The 13,296-nt window shown below is 35.6% G+C and overlaps 1 protein-coding gene across 8 annotated transcripts in view; it reads left to right on the top strand.

Annotated features, from left to right (window-relative positions):
• The window catches only part of LOC142341864 (coiled-coil and C2 domain-containing protein 2A-like), a 145,852-nt gene that overhangs the window by 64,618 nt on the left and 67,938 nt on the right, over positions 1–13,296 (top strand). For 4 of the 8 annotated variants that reach the window (XM_075393141.1, XM_075393142.1, XM_075393140.1 and 1 more), the window contains exons 19-23: positions 4,014–4,032; positions 5,533–5,574; positions 8,545–8,586; positions 9,569–9,775; positions 10,030–10,172. In XM_075393141.1, the coding sequence (XP_075249256.1) occupies positions 4,014–4,032; positions 5,533–5,574; positions 8,545–8,586; positions 9,569–9,775; positions 10,030–10,172 (453 nt within the window). Of the gene's footprint in view, positions 1–4,013; positions 4,033–4,112; positions 4,140–5,532; positions 5,575–8,544; positions 8,587–9,568; positions 9,776–10,029; positions 10,173–13,296 lie in introns of all 8 variants that reach the window. The other 4 variants (XM_075393145.1, XM_075393147.1, XM_075393146.1 and 1 more) reach the window with 3 other exon arrangements.

The following is a 13,296-nucleotide window of genomic DNA, read 5'->3' on the forward strand; positions in this document are numbered from 1 at the left end:
CAAAATATACAAAAACCCTGTAAAATTGTGCTGAAAGCGACTACGTGCGAATTTGACTACGTGTAAGAGTGACGAAACGAACTCATTTTAAAAGCGCCGAACTTGCAGAAAGCATTAGTAGCCGTTGAAAGAGCGATGCTAGTATTGATCTCATCTTAGTTTTTTAGTACCCAAAAAATTTGGATTACATTGTGGTGATGTCTGTTTTGCGACGTGATAAGGAGTGATTGTGATCTTTGTCTTTTTAACTTGTTAATTGTCTTTGAAATAGGCCGTACAAATCATTGCGCACGCGAAACGTATTTAGGTCATTCTGCTGAACAAAAATCAAAAGGCAGAGAGAAAAAATGGGTGGTTGTTTTTTTGTAGACCATCATATCATGCGGATACGTTCAAGTTCAAAAGGTGAAATCAAAGGAAACGGTATAAACCAATAATCACGGGCACGAAGACTTAATGTTTAGAGATATAGGGCATTAGATTATCAAAGTTCTTTAGAGGCTGATTTCACTTTTTTATATTGAATCTAGTGAAGCTGTGGACCAAAAAAGAACACCTTTTGACACTCAGAAAATCCTTATGCCGTTAAACTTTCTCTTTGTTTTTCTCTAATTGTTTTAATATCAACGTCGACGAGTATTGTCAGCGACGGCTATTTTTCGACACTCTGTTTGCTATGTTTTGATTTTTGCGTCAATTTTTCTGGTCAAATTGGTTTTTCAATTATATTAACTATTAACTAAAAGCTTGGAAGGTTTTGGACAATATGAAGCAATTGATAAACTAAGACTCAATTGTTCTTATTTTTTAAATCAGATTCTTGACTCTTTTTAAAATCAGATTCTGTTTTCTTCATGATTTGTAGCTTTCTAGGAAATTTTTTGCTGGAATTGATTATTCAAATGGTTTTGGCGAGCTTTTTGTTTGGCAGTTTAATTTTGAGTTATTGTTGGTAAAGAAAATGGGGTAATAATTATTAAATTTGTCTCTTTTTTTTGTCTGTCAACCTCTCAACAGCTATCATTTAGGTGCTCCCTTTTTTAAGTTTGCTTTACCTTTTGGTCACTTTTTTCGTTTTACATGAGTCACGATTTTCACGTTTGACTTCTGACTTACTTCACTCACTGTTTCAATTGAATGGATTTTAAATTCTTTCACGCATTGAATTACGAAATGTGGTCAATACGGTCAATGTCAAAAGTGCAAAATCAAAAGAGACGGGATAAACCGATAAAGCCCGGTCATTAAGTCATAGTGCATTAGGTAATCGAAGTTCATTAGAGGGTTGGCTAGCTGACATTGGTATTCAGCTTATTAGCTTTGAGTTTAAAATTAAGTATAGTTTTCGAATCTAACTGAAATTACACGGCAAATTATGACACTTTAACACTGAATATAAAAAATAGAAAAGATTTCGGTCAATTTGTTTCTTTTCTTTTTCTGTATCAATCGCGATGTGCATCAGGCACGTCACTGGCGGCTATTTTCCGACAATCTTCCGACTGTTTTGTTTATTTCTACTCCTTGTTTTTTTTAAATAGATTTTTGGGTTCAATCACTCTCATAAATGTTGAGCTAATTTATGGGTGTTGCTACCAAGATGAGAAATTGATGTAAAGCCAATTTTTTACTGAAAAATTTCTAGTACATTTTTCAGTTTTGTGCATTCTTATTGTGGGTTAGTCCCTCTCTGTTGGTTAGCCGGTAGGTCATTTATCATTGTGTCAACGCAATGGTTTTTGTTTTTTTGTTGGAAATGTTATTTGAAAATAATAAGTTTTGGTTAATTCCTTTATTTTCGTTTTTCTCCGCTTTCACTGTATGTAACGCTTGCTGTTTTTTTTTTTCTGTAAATCGTTTCATGGTCGTTTGTTGAGCGAAAAGCAATTGTAATGCACAGTCTGTTACAAACAGCTACTTTGGAGTTGCTAATGGTGATGAAATTTTAGTAAAATGTAATCAGATTTGGCTTTTCTCTTTTTTTCCCGTTATTGTTTGAAATTATTAGCTTAATTAAGTAGAAATTCAGTTTTTGGCGAATAGTTCGATTGGACCCAAGTGAAATGTACCTCGGGATGGTTACAGAAACTTCCTGATACGTTGCCTTTGTAGATCTGATCGCTTATTCTTCTTTTTGTCCATTTTCACCTAATGGAATCGATAGAGACCTGTGGTTTAATGATAATGACATGCTGTAATGCAGGAGTTTAGCATACAGTTGAGTTTCTTTTTTTTTGGAGCCACTTACTTTCTAGTGATTGTTTCCCTAATTTTCATTTGCCTTTTCACTGATTTGCGGATAGTTGGCTTATGCGTTCTAAGGATGCTTATTGTCAATAATTATCTAAATTGTTTCATATGTTTCTGATGATTTTGTTGTTAATGTTTTTGTATTTTTTTGTTTATTTTCCGCATGTAGAGTCCTATGCTTTGTTGCGCGGCTGGAAAATTCTGATGTTGGGATCATCAGTTATTTCATTTCTGTGGATTGTAATTTAGAACTTGTCCTGCTGTTTTTTTAAATCATCATGCGTGCTTTTGTTACGACCATTTGATTAATTGACAAGAAGTCAAAGTGCGACTTTTCTAGGTAGCTTCTAAATCTCTGTAGCTGAGTTTTTGCTGGCAATAATTTGACTTGTACATTCATATTTTAAGTCTCAATTGAGAATGTGAACTGCAAATGAAATTGAAGAGAGGTCATCTGACTAAGAGAGTTATATTTTTAAGGCTATTTTACTTTAAAGTCATCAATGTCTGCAATTGGATTTGAAAATGAGGACTGTGGGCCTCAACAGTATTCTGTGGCTAATATCCGGCAATCTGCTGGCTATGTTTATTAATAGCTGCCTCAGCTTCTCGGCCGGCTGTTATAGCGCTCCTATTTTTATTTTTTACTTGGTATTAAAATTTTTTCGCTTAAACTTTATTTACAGCTTGTTCAACATTTTGCGTGAAATCTTTTTGATTTCTCTAGGCTTGTTTCACTCTTCTTTCATTCTGCTAAAAGTGTTTTTAGACAACAGTTGCTCAGCAAAGCAATTCAAAGTGAACAGAGTCAATATCAAAAAACGAAATCAGAAATGGAAACGGGATAATCCCATAAAGCCTAATTTTATAAATTTTATATGCCCGTTACTCGAACTTTGTTCTTAATTACCAGCTCTAATGCTTATTGGTATTGATACGATCTCCTGTGTCGTCTCAATACGAAACAGGAGTATGTTCAGCTCCAAAATTACATCAAAAAAGTTCACACTTTAAAGTTGTTTGTGTACAAAAATTATTTTCATTAGGTTTTTATCTTTCAATCCCAATCTTGGGCATGGGGACCAACGGCTGCTGTTTTCCGGCAATCTGCCGGGTTTGTTCAATTAAATGCTATCCGAAATGATTTTCGAAGCTACCTGGTCTAGCTGATCTGTATTTTCGGTTGTGATATTTTCGATTCGGTGACGTGTCAGAGCGGCAAAGAACCGATGGCAAGAGAGTCAAAAATTATGGAAAATCGCAAGAATATGCGTTTCACATCAACTTATTTCACTTTGAGAATACGACGGCAAAGTTTTCAATCAATTATAACAGTTTATAAAAGAAATGAATATATTTTATTTACCAACAAATTAAATCGAAAGCGATTGAATGATTAATTTGCCCGGGACCCGACCATGCCCCACTAGCTTATAGGACTTGAAATCATCGTAACCGAACACAAGACCAATTTACCCGAACTCGTGGTAATTAACTAGCAAATTTTGGATAACAATTTTAGGCTACTTTTTTCATCGGCTTGAAAGTTATCGTATTGGTTCTAGAAATTTATCAGATGAAAAATTTGAAAATGATTTTCTTATCGGCATAGTTGTATGTCACCACTCAGCTGAAACACGCTTAAATCTGTAAATAAACTATGCGGGATTCTCAATACAGTTCGTTTCTCAAACTAATAAAATTTTGGAAGCAATTATCAGTCCGATCACAGCTAATTTTTCATATTTGTTTGTGTGTTTCAGCTTGCAAGAAGAAGGCTTCGTAAGTATATTCGTTTCCAACTAAAACTTGATATTATTATTACTGCTTCAAATGACTTCTCAATGCTTTACACATTGTAGCAGGCCCCAGCACTCTTAGACAGCAAGGTACTTAAAAGAAAAGAGATTTGTGATTCAATTTTCGGGTCTTTCCCATTATAGCCCCCCCCCCCCACAAAATTGTAGCCTCCATTGTGGTAGCATGATTGGTTGGGGGAGCTGCTATAGGTTATATGACCACTAAGCTATGGTGGGTGGGGGATTGGGCTATTATGGGAAAGACCCAATATTCTCTGCTTCTAAACTGAGCAATGCTTCCATTGAAACTAACTCGCTACTATCACGCCCTTTCAGTTTTTCACTTTTGACATTGAAAAGTAGCGACGAATTTAATTTTAATGTGCTAATCGATTGAGTGCCGACTATTTGGATAGAAGATCAAAGTATTATGATCTTTTTATTTCCGTTTGCAAACCTCTCTCCCACCCACCCAAAAAATGAGTGCATTCTTCCCTCACCCGTGCAAGAATAAATCAATGATTTAATAGTGGGACGTGTGCTGTAACTGGATGAGAATTGGGGGGGGGGGGGGGGGTTGGACGTCGAGATGTACCGGAGAGCTATGTAAGAAAAAAATCTGTTTTCGGTGTGAAAATAACCTGACCTAAATTGTGTGAAATAATGTGATATTGTTGCCAGAGAGTGTTTCAGGCTGTTCTCGGCGAGTTTCTTCACTAATTCACGTGAATTTTAATTAACCTACCGCTACTTGATAGGACTTTACAATAAATACCATTAATTTGGTAATTGAGTGAATCTTCAGAACAGTTGTTGTGATCGGTCGATCTTTCTGCTAAATTTTTCTTTCATTTGCATTCTCTTGGCCGTTATTTCAACTCATTATTTAGCATTCATCGGATTGAGTATTTCATGATTTTTGTTAGGCTAAGTCGATCCCTAATTTGAATTGAATTGGATTTTGTTAGATAATTAGTAACATAAATATGACATTTTTGAGAGATATAATACACAAGTTTTACCTACATGGACAAACCAATGAGATTGCTCTTCAAGTGGTTGCGCAATTGAAAACCTAACAAGAAAATAAAATTAATTTACTGCTTCTCAATGGAGAAAAAATAGCGATAACGATTCGAGTTCCTGGCCCTTTCCACTGCTTGTTTCTTAAAGTGGACAGAATTATCCTGAAGTCTTGAGGTCTGAAACTTGATACACCTTGTCAATATCTTGTTTCTTTAACAAGCAAAATCTTGCAAGTTTCTCCAGATCTTGATGGTTTCATATCAAGAACCAAGTCAAGATCTTGGTAAGATTTACCATGTTTTAGTATGTTTCTTATCAAGGTATATCAAGTTTTGATTTGCTGGAGTGGCATTGTAAACGGCCAGTAAGATGGTAATCTGCAAACTTGCCGCGCGGTTAATGGTCAACCTTATTATCCTGTAATTGTTGAGAAAATTATTATTTGTCTCACCTTTAGCAATCGGATGTGAAGGGAGGAGAATTCACCGATAATATGCCGGTTTGTTTTATTCATATTTTTGTTTTCTTTCAAAAGTAGGTAGTATTCTAGAACGTAGAGTAACAGCCTCTCGTTAATTTACTAGTTAATAGCCGCCCTCATCTTCTCAGCCGGCTATTATAGCGCTCCTATTTTTTTTTACAATTCAAAGAATTTGAATTGTATTGGGGCGCTGTCTTTTTTTTAAGATCTGTTCACACATTTTCATGATTTTTGAAGTCAAATTGGAGTAGTGATTTTGGTCACGCCGAAACAGGAAATGGAGCGAAAGAGCGAGTGGTTTTGCGGCGTGAAATTTTTTCGCTCTAATTTTAAAGTAGAGTGAGAATACGGTGTTTGAACAAAAATTCGCTTTATCGGTAGTGGTTTTTTGTTCACATACGGCAATTTCACTTTGATTTTTACTGTTTTTTCGATTTTTTGGATCGGATTTTTTTCTAAATGGTTTTTCCAATCCATTCATAGTCCGTTCCAGGTCTAGTTTTCTGTTTAGTCAATGAAAATTCTTTGAATTGTACGTCAGGACTTGTCCTGCTATGTTTTTTTACTTCGTCGAATAAAAAAATGTTTCGCTTTACCTCATTTTGCCGCCTTTTCAACATTTTGCGTGAAATCTTTTTGACTTCTCTAGGCTAGTTTCTCTCTTCTCTCATTCTGCTAAAAGTGATTTCGAACATCAGTTGCTCAGCAAAGCAATTCAAAATGAACAGAGTCAGTATAAATATTGAAGTCAGAAATAGAAACGGGATAAACCCATAAAGCCCAATTTTAGATGCCCGCTATTTGAACGTCGTTCCTATAAGTCTTATTTACCATCTTTAATGCTTATTGTTATTGATAGTAGCCCCTGTAGCCTCTCTCTCTAAGAAACAGAAGTATGTTCAACAACGAAATGCCATCAAATTAAATCGGACTTAAAAAAATGTTTTTGAACAAAAATCTTTTTTTCGATATCTTCTGTTATTTCAATCCCAATCATGCTTATTGGAATCAACGGCGGCTATTTTCCGGCAATCTTCCGGGTATGTTTTTTATTAAGGTTATTTTAGTTTCAATAGTTTAGGCTGGCCATTGTTTACTTTTTGCCTATCAGAATTAATGTCCAATTCTTTAGACGTGACAAAAATTTTTATTAATTTTAAGCCATTCATGTTTCTCTGGGGAAATTTTTCTCTTGATACATTATTTTTGATACTCGTTAATAAACGATGAAGCATTTTAAATTAATGTAGAATTTTTTTTGGACAGGATGGAGGCAACATATCTTGCTCATATGTGCTCATTTATAAATCACCAATCAAATTTTATTATAGTTTGAAAATTATAAAATTTGTTATATTTTGCAATTTCCTAATCAATTTAACAAATAATTTTAAATTGAGGAGATAAAATCTAACAAATAATTGTTAACCTCTTGTTAATAGCCGCCGTCATGCGCTTCGATCAGTGAATGACTTTTCGACTTTTAATACCGCATATAGCTAACCATTTTTAGCCGTTTTTGTGCAATTGGCCCAGTTTTTTGCTTTCAATTTAGTTTTTTGCAGAAATGATTTTTAATAGAAGCTGTAATAATATGTGAACCAGTGAAATTGACATCACAACTTGTGATGACAACCTGTGTTTTTGAGAGTCTAATAATGCTTTTTTAATTGAATTCTAATTGAGCATATTACCAAATTTATTAATTCATTTTTGGCTTTGTTATGGATTTTACAGCAGATTTTATTTCAAAAATTGGTACAAATGGTAATTTACTTCTGATATTTCATGCATTGAATGCCTCTTTATAACGTGAGGTAATTGTTTTATAGAATTGCACATGCCTTTCCGATTTTGGCAGTTTTTGTCCTATTTGGCATTTGAGCTATTGCTAGCTGGCATTAGTGTTTTGCTTAATAGCGTTCAGTTTAGAAGCTGAATTAAGTGTAATTGTAGAATCTAAGGACATGTTCAGAATGTGCACACCAATAAGAACACTATCACTAAGAAAAAATTTTGTCAATATCTATGTCGGCATTTTGCCGGCTATGTTATAAATAATGCATTATTAATAGACAATTACTTGCAATAAGTTTATTAATTGCTCTCAAACGAAGTTTGTACCAATTATATTAGTCCTGTTGGTTTTTATTTTGCGTTTTGTTGCTTGACCGATTTTTCGACTGATCCTTTTGACTTCTCCTTTTCAAAAACGGGATAAACGATAGCGCCCAGCGGGCATTAAGTTCTCTTAGTGCCTTTCAGCTCACTAGTCTCGAAGTATGCGATTCACAGAAACTGTTTTGGAGACTTATACTTATGGCGTGAAGGGCGGTTCTTGGAGGTTAAAGAACCCCCATCCCCCGCTGTTCAACTGTTGCCCTCCACCCCCACCAGCCCCTCTGTGCACCCCCCCGCCGGTCGTTTGAGAGTAATTCGCCCGACGTTAGTCGGTTATGTTAAATAATCTATTATTGTTTGACCAGGAATATTGCCGCGAGCAGTACTTAATAAACCAGGGAATACGGGATGAGCTATTACTATGCTTAATACAAGCCATCTGACCCTTCCATTCCAGTTTAAAAAATGAGTCTATAGCGATGATATTCTTTAACTTTTTGTATATGCGTGACCATTGTCTTTAAGCATTTACTTGTGATCTTTAGCAATTAACGTGATCTATTCTTAAGTAAGAGAGGTACGATGCTTTTGTGAGATTATCTGATAGCTTTTTCAACCCGTACCAGAGGCAAACTACAGTTGAGTGTTGAAGCAGTAAAATTATGAGAGGGAAATGGGTATTGTGAACGGAGATCTATCTTGTTTATCTTAAGAATGTTGAGAAACAGCAACTAAAGAAGGCGATTAAATCTGAATTTGAAATCGGAATATCTGAAGCATATGCAAAGATCTGGGAAATTTTTTGAAATCGGAAATATCAAAAAAATTGCTGACGATCCTTTTTTAACCTGAATATTTTTTCATTAGCTCGACCAACTGACTTGGACTGAAAAAGTCCAAACAATTGAGGTTACAAGCTTCTCATATTATCTCTCCTGCTTCATTCTAGAACTATACTATGCTTCATTTTCATTGTAGTTTGTCAAATTTGGCATTTGGTAATTGAAAATACTGATAGATGTTGGGGAGGTTTCCAGAAATTTGATTGATTTCAGATTGAGAAATCTCAGATGTCAGCGCTTGAAGGCCAATTTATATGTAGACACTTATTTTTAATTGCCCTCAAACGAAGTTTGTGCGATCAATTTAGCTCTCACCTGCGAATTTTGGTGACTTTTCGTCTAGAGAAACGGGACGCCCGAGGGCATTTAAATTGCTCAGTAGAAGTACTCTATAAGTCCGCTCTTCAGGGAAACGGCTGAGGAGGGTTTCATACCCCCCCCCCCCCCGCACCTCACCGATTGAATTTAGACTCCCTTAACTTAAGTTAGCGACCACCAAAGTGAGAGCAATTCATCCGACGCTGGTCGGTTCTTTTTTTTTGCTTTTTGCAACAAGTAAATTAAAATTATAACCATACGGTTAAATATACTTGATATAAAGGTTCTTTATATCTTATTTCTATTTTGACTTTGATTAATTAAAATGATCTATTTTGAGTGGGACCAATGTTGTGAGGAAAGATAGCATGGTGCTTAGATCTCACAGGCTCTTTTCAAACGATATTTTTGTCTCTGATTCGGCCTATTACATTACCTTTGAAACATTCACAGGAACCGATTGCGCTTTATCGCCAGGGTTTTTTTCGATCATACATTGCCCAACAAATACCGTCTTACACATCTATGTATGTAAAATTGTAACCAGTAAGTGAGCTATTCAACCAAATGAATTTAGGGAACTCTAATTCATCTTGAGGTCATTTGAGTTATTCGAAAAAAGTTTGTCAATAGTCCGCTATTCCAAAATAGTCAATTGTTATTAATCAAGACCATTCAATCTTATTAAACAGAAATTAATTTTAAAAAAGCGATTTATTGTGATTTTTCAGACGTACCTACGGCCTTTCGTGGAAGTGTCATTTCGGGATGTGCGCAAGTCTACAAGTGCAGCGGCCTCCTACTCGCCCACGTGGAATGAAGAGATAGCAATTCCTTTCTCAGCTCCCAACAATGACTACTCGCCCTCTAACCTGCAGACTATTGATGATGTGTTGTACTTCAATGTCTTTGACCAGATTCATGTCGATCTAGTTGAGGTTGGTTTATAAAGTGGCAACGCACGGGGACGTTTCCGACATGCAAATGCACAACAGAATGGATCTTTTAAATTATAACTTTAGTTTTCTTATAATTTAGAAGATAATATGTCATCTAGTGGCCGATAAAGACCTATAATACCATGCGACGTGCTATTATTTAATGAAAAATTTACCCTGATTATAGATTTGATTTTAGACTTAAAAAATATTTAAAAAATAACGTTTCATAATGCATTATTTGGTATTGGCAGGACGATCGTGATAGAGCGACTACTGTTCACCACAGACTGGAGAGGAGGTGGCTGGGCTCCATTAAGATACCCTTTGGGACTATTTACTACAACAGCAAAATAGAGGGCGTATTCCGACTCAGTACACCTCCCGTACTCCTTGGGTGAGTGCCATCACCAGTGTGGCCAATTTCGACATCACTGTTGAAAGCCGGTCACAATTTAGTGATGCAAGTTGATGCAAATTGATATCAAAATGTGTAATATGCTATGCTGTTTTTCATTCGTATTAAGCCACTTGTTCTAGCATTTAAAGGAGGGTGAGACGTAGTTATTGACATCAATATAGTTCTTTTACTGCTCTCAAACAAAGTTTGTAGCAATTATATTAGTCCTGTCGGTCTTTTTTATGCGATTTTTCGCTTAACCGACTGATCCTTTTGATTTTTCGTCTTCGAAAACGGGATAAACAGATTAAAAACCCGTAGGGTTTTAAGTGGCTGAGCAGCTCTCTTAGAGCCTTATGCCTTACTAGTTTAAGTATGCGATTAACCTAACTGTTTTTTTGAGGAGACGATTTCCTGGCTTGAATAGCGGTTTTTAATCTTAAAAATTCTTAATCCCCCTCTCGTCCAGTCCTCCTAGCCCGCCCATCATCGCTTGACCCCCACACCGTCGCTTGACGCCCACCCCCTAATATTAGCATCCCGAAGCCCCGGCTGACTATTACTGTAGCTGAGCGCTCGGTGTGAGTGGTTCCGCTGTGTGATTTTTGACGCTCCAATTATCAAGTGGAGTGAGAAAACGGTATCCGAACAAATTTTTGGTTTTTGAGATCTAATTTTTTGTCAGGACCCAATGCGTTTTTTTGTTTAATAGCCGCCGTCAGCTTCTCAATGGGCTATTACTTAGGCACTCTCGTTTTTTTAATTCGCTTCACCTTTTGATCACGTTTTTCGTTTTTCATAAGTCACCACTTTCACGTTCGAGTTCAGACTTATCTCACTGTTTCATCTGAATGGTTTTGAAATCCATTCACTCAATGAATTACGCAAGATAGTGAATACAGTCAAGGTCAAAAGAGCAAAATCATAAGAGACGGGATAAACCGATAAAGCCAGGTCATTAAGTCATAGTGCGTTAGGTTATCAAGTTCATTAGAGCGATTGCTAGCTGATATTAGTATTAAGCTTAATACCCTTCAGTTTAGAAGTAAGTTAAGGTTTAAAATCTAATTGAAACTGTGCACTGAATTAGAGTTTTTGAAACTTAGGAAAATTTTGTCAATTTCAATCTCTTCTTTTATTTGTTTCAATCCCGATGTGCGTCTAGTGCGTCAACGGCGGCTTTTTTCCGGCAATCTGCCGGGTATGTATTTTTATGTTTTGGCATGGGCATTTTTTTACCAAATGCTTTTCAAAGTGGCTCCTAAGTCAAGTCAGTATCTAATATTTTGTTTTGGCAATGGTAATTCTGTGAATTGTTTCGGGACTTATTCTGCGATGTTTTTTTGTTTTGTCGTCTGACGCTCCTTTTCATTTTACTTTTTCCCACACCGCAAACTTCAAACGTGCAGTTTCTCTATTGTTTCATACCGCTATTTCTTTGCACTTGTCGCTAATTTTATCAACGTGGCCTCATTTTTTTAATTGGCGCTGAATTGGAGTGAATTGTCATAAAATTTTGATCATAACTGAGTTCACTCGCTCTCTAAATGACTTCATATTCTAATAAGGTCATTTGAGATCATTCTAGCTCCTTCAAAGGTTAATATGGGACTGTTATGAAATGATGAATATCAATAAAAAAGCATGGCGATCAAAATAAATTTTGAATTTTTTTGAATTAGTCTCTATGCATGCTCTTAAAGAGGCTCCTTTCTGCAGACTGTCCATTTCTTTTGAAGAACTTTGCGTAGGCCGACTGTGATATACCTCAAACTAAAGTTGCTGTGATATACCTCGACTGTGATATACCTCAAACTAAAAACGACTGTGATATACCTCAAACTAAACTTAAGTCTGCACTGACTTAATAAACTTAATTATTGAACTGAATTAATTGTGAAAAATAAAATATTAAAAATTTTGTTTTATCTATAACTGTTAGATGAGTGAAGCTATATTGCGCTGATCTTGATTTTTTTACAATTCAAAGAGTTTGAGTTTTTTTGTTGGTCTATCTTTTTAAAGATCTACTCACAAATTGTTGCATTTTTTAAAATGAAATTGGAGTAGTGAACAATAGTAGTTCTGCGATGTGATTTTTGTCGCTCCAATTATCAAGTGATTGAGAAAACTGTATTTGAATAACTTTTCGGTTTTTGAGATCTAATTTTTTATTAGGACCCAATGCGTTTTTTTGTTTAATAGCCGCCGTCAGCTTCTCAATGGGCTATTATTAGGCACTCCCGTTTTTTTTTAATTCGCTTCACCTTTTGATCAGGTTTTTCGTTTTACAGAAGTCACCACTTTCACGTTCGAGTTCAGACTTATTTCACTGTTTAAGCTGAATGGTTTTTAAATCAATTCACTCAATGAATTACGCAAGATAGTGAATACACTCAAGGTCAAAAGAGCAAAATCAAAGGAGACGAGATAAACGGATAAAGCCCGGTCATTAATTCATAGTGCGTTAGGTTATCAAGTTCATTAGAGCGATTGCTAGCTGATATTAGTATTAAGCTTAATACCCTTCAGTTTAGAAGTAAGTTTAGGTTTAAAATCTAATTGAAACTGTGCACTGAATTAGAGTTTTTGAAACTTAGGAAAACTTTGTCATTTTCAATCTCTTCTTTTTTTGTTTCAATCCCGATTTGCGTCTAGTGCGTCAACAGCGGCTATTTTCTGGCAATCTGCAGGCTGTGTTTTTTTAGTTTTGGCATGGGAATTTTGTACCAATTGCTTTTCATTGTTCCTAATCAGAATTCAATCTTTTGTTGTATTGTTGGTCTGTTTTTTAAAGATCTACTTTCACTTTTTTGAAATCAAATTAGAGTGTTGAACAAGTGAAAGGTTCTGTGGTGTTATTTTTGTCGATCCAATAGCCAAGTGGAGTGAGAAAACTGTATTAGAACAAACTTTTGGTATTTGAGAGCTAATTTTTATCAGGACGCAATGCTTTTTTACTGTTTTTGTCATTCTTTTTGTTTCGTCGTCTGAAGCTCGTTTTCTTTTTACTTTTTACGAGCAGTTTTATCGTTTCATGCCGCTATTTCACTGCACTTTCGCTAATTTTATCAACGTGACCTCATTTCTTAAATGAGGAGGTCACGTTGATAAAATTGGA

The sequence above is a fragment of the Convolutriloba macropyga genome, chromosome 6 (assembly GCF_964194025.1).
Source record: "Convolutriloba macropyga chromosome 6, txConMacr16.3, whole genome shotgun sequence".
NCBI lineage: Eukaryota > Metazoa > Xenacoelomorpha > Acoela > Convolutidae > Convolutriloba > Convolutriloba macropyga.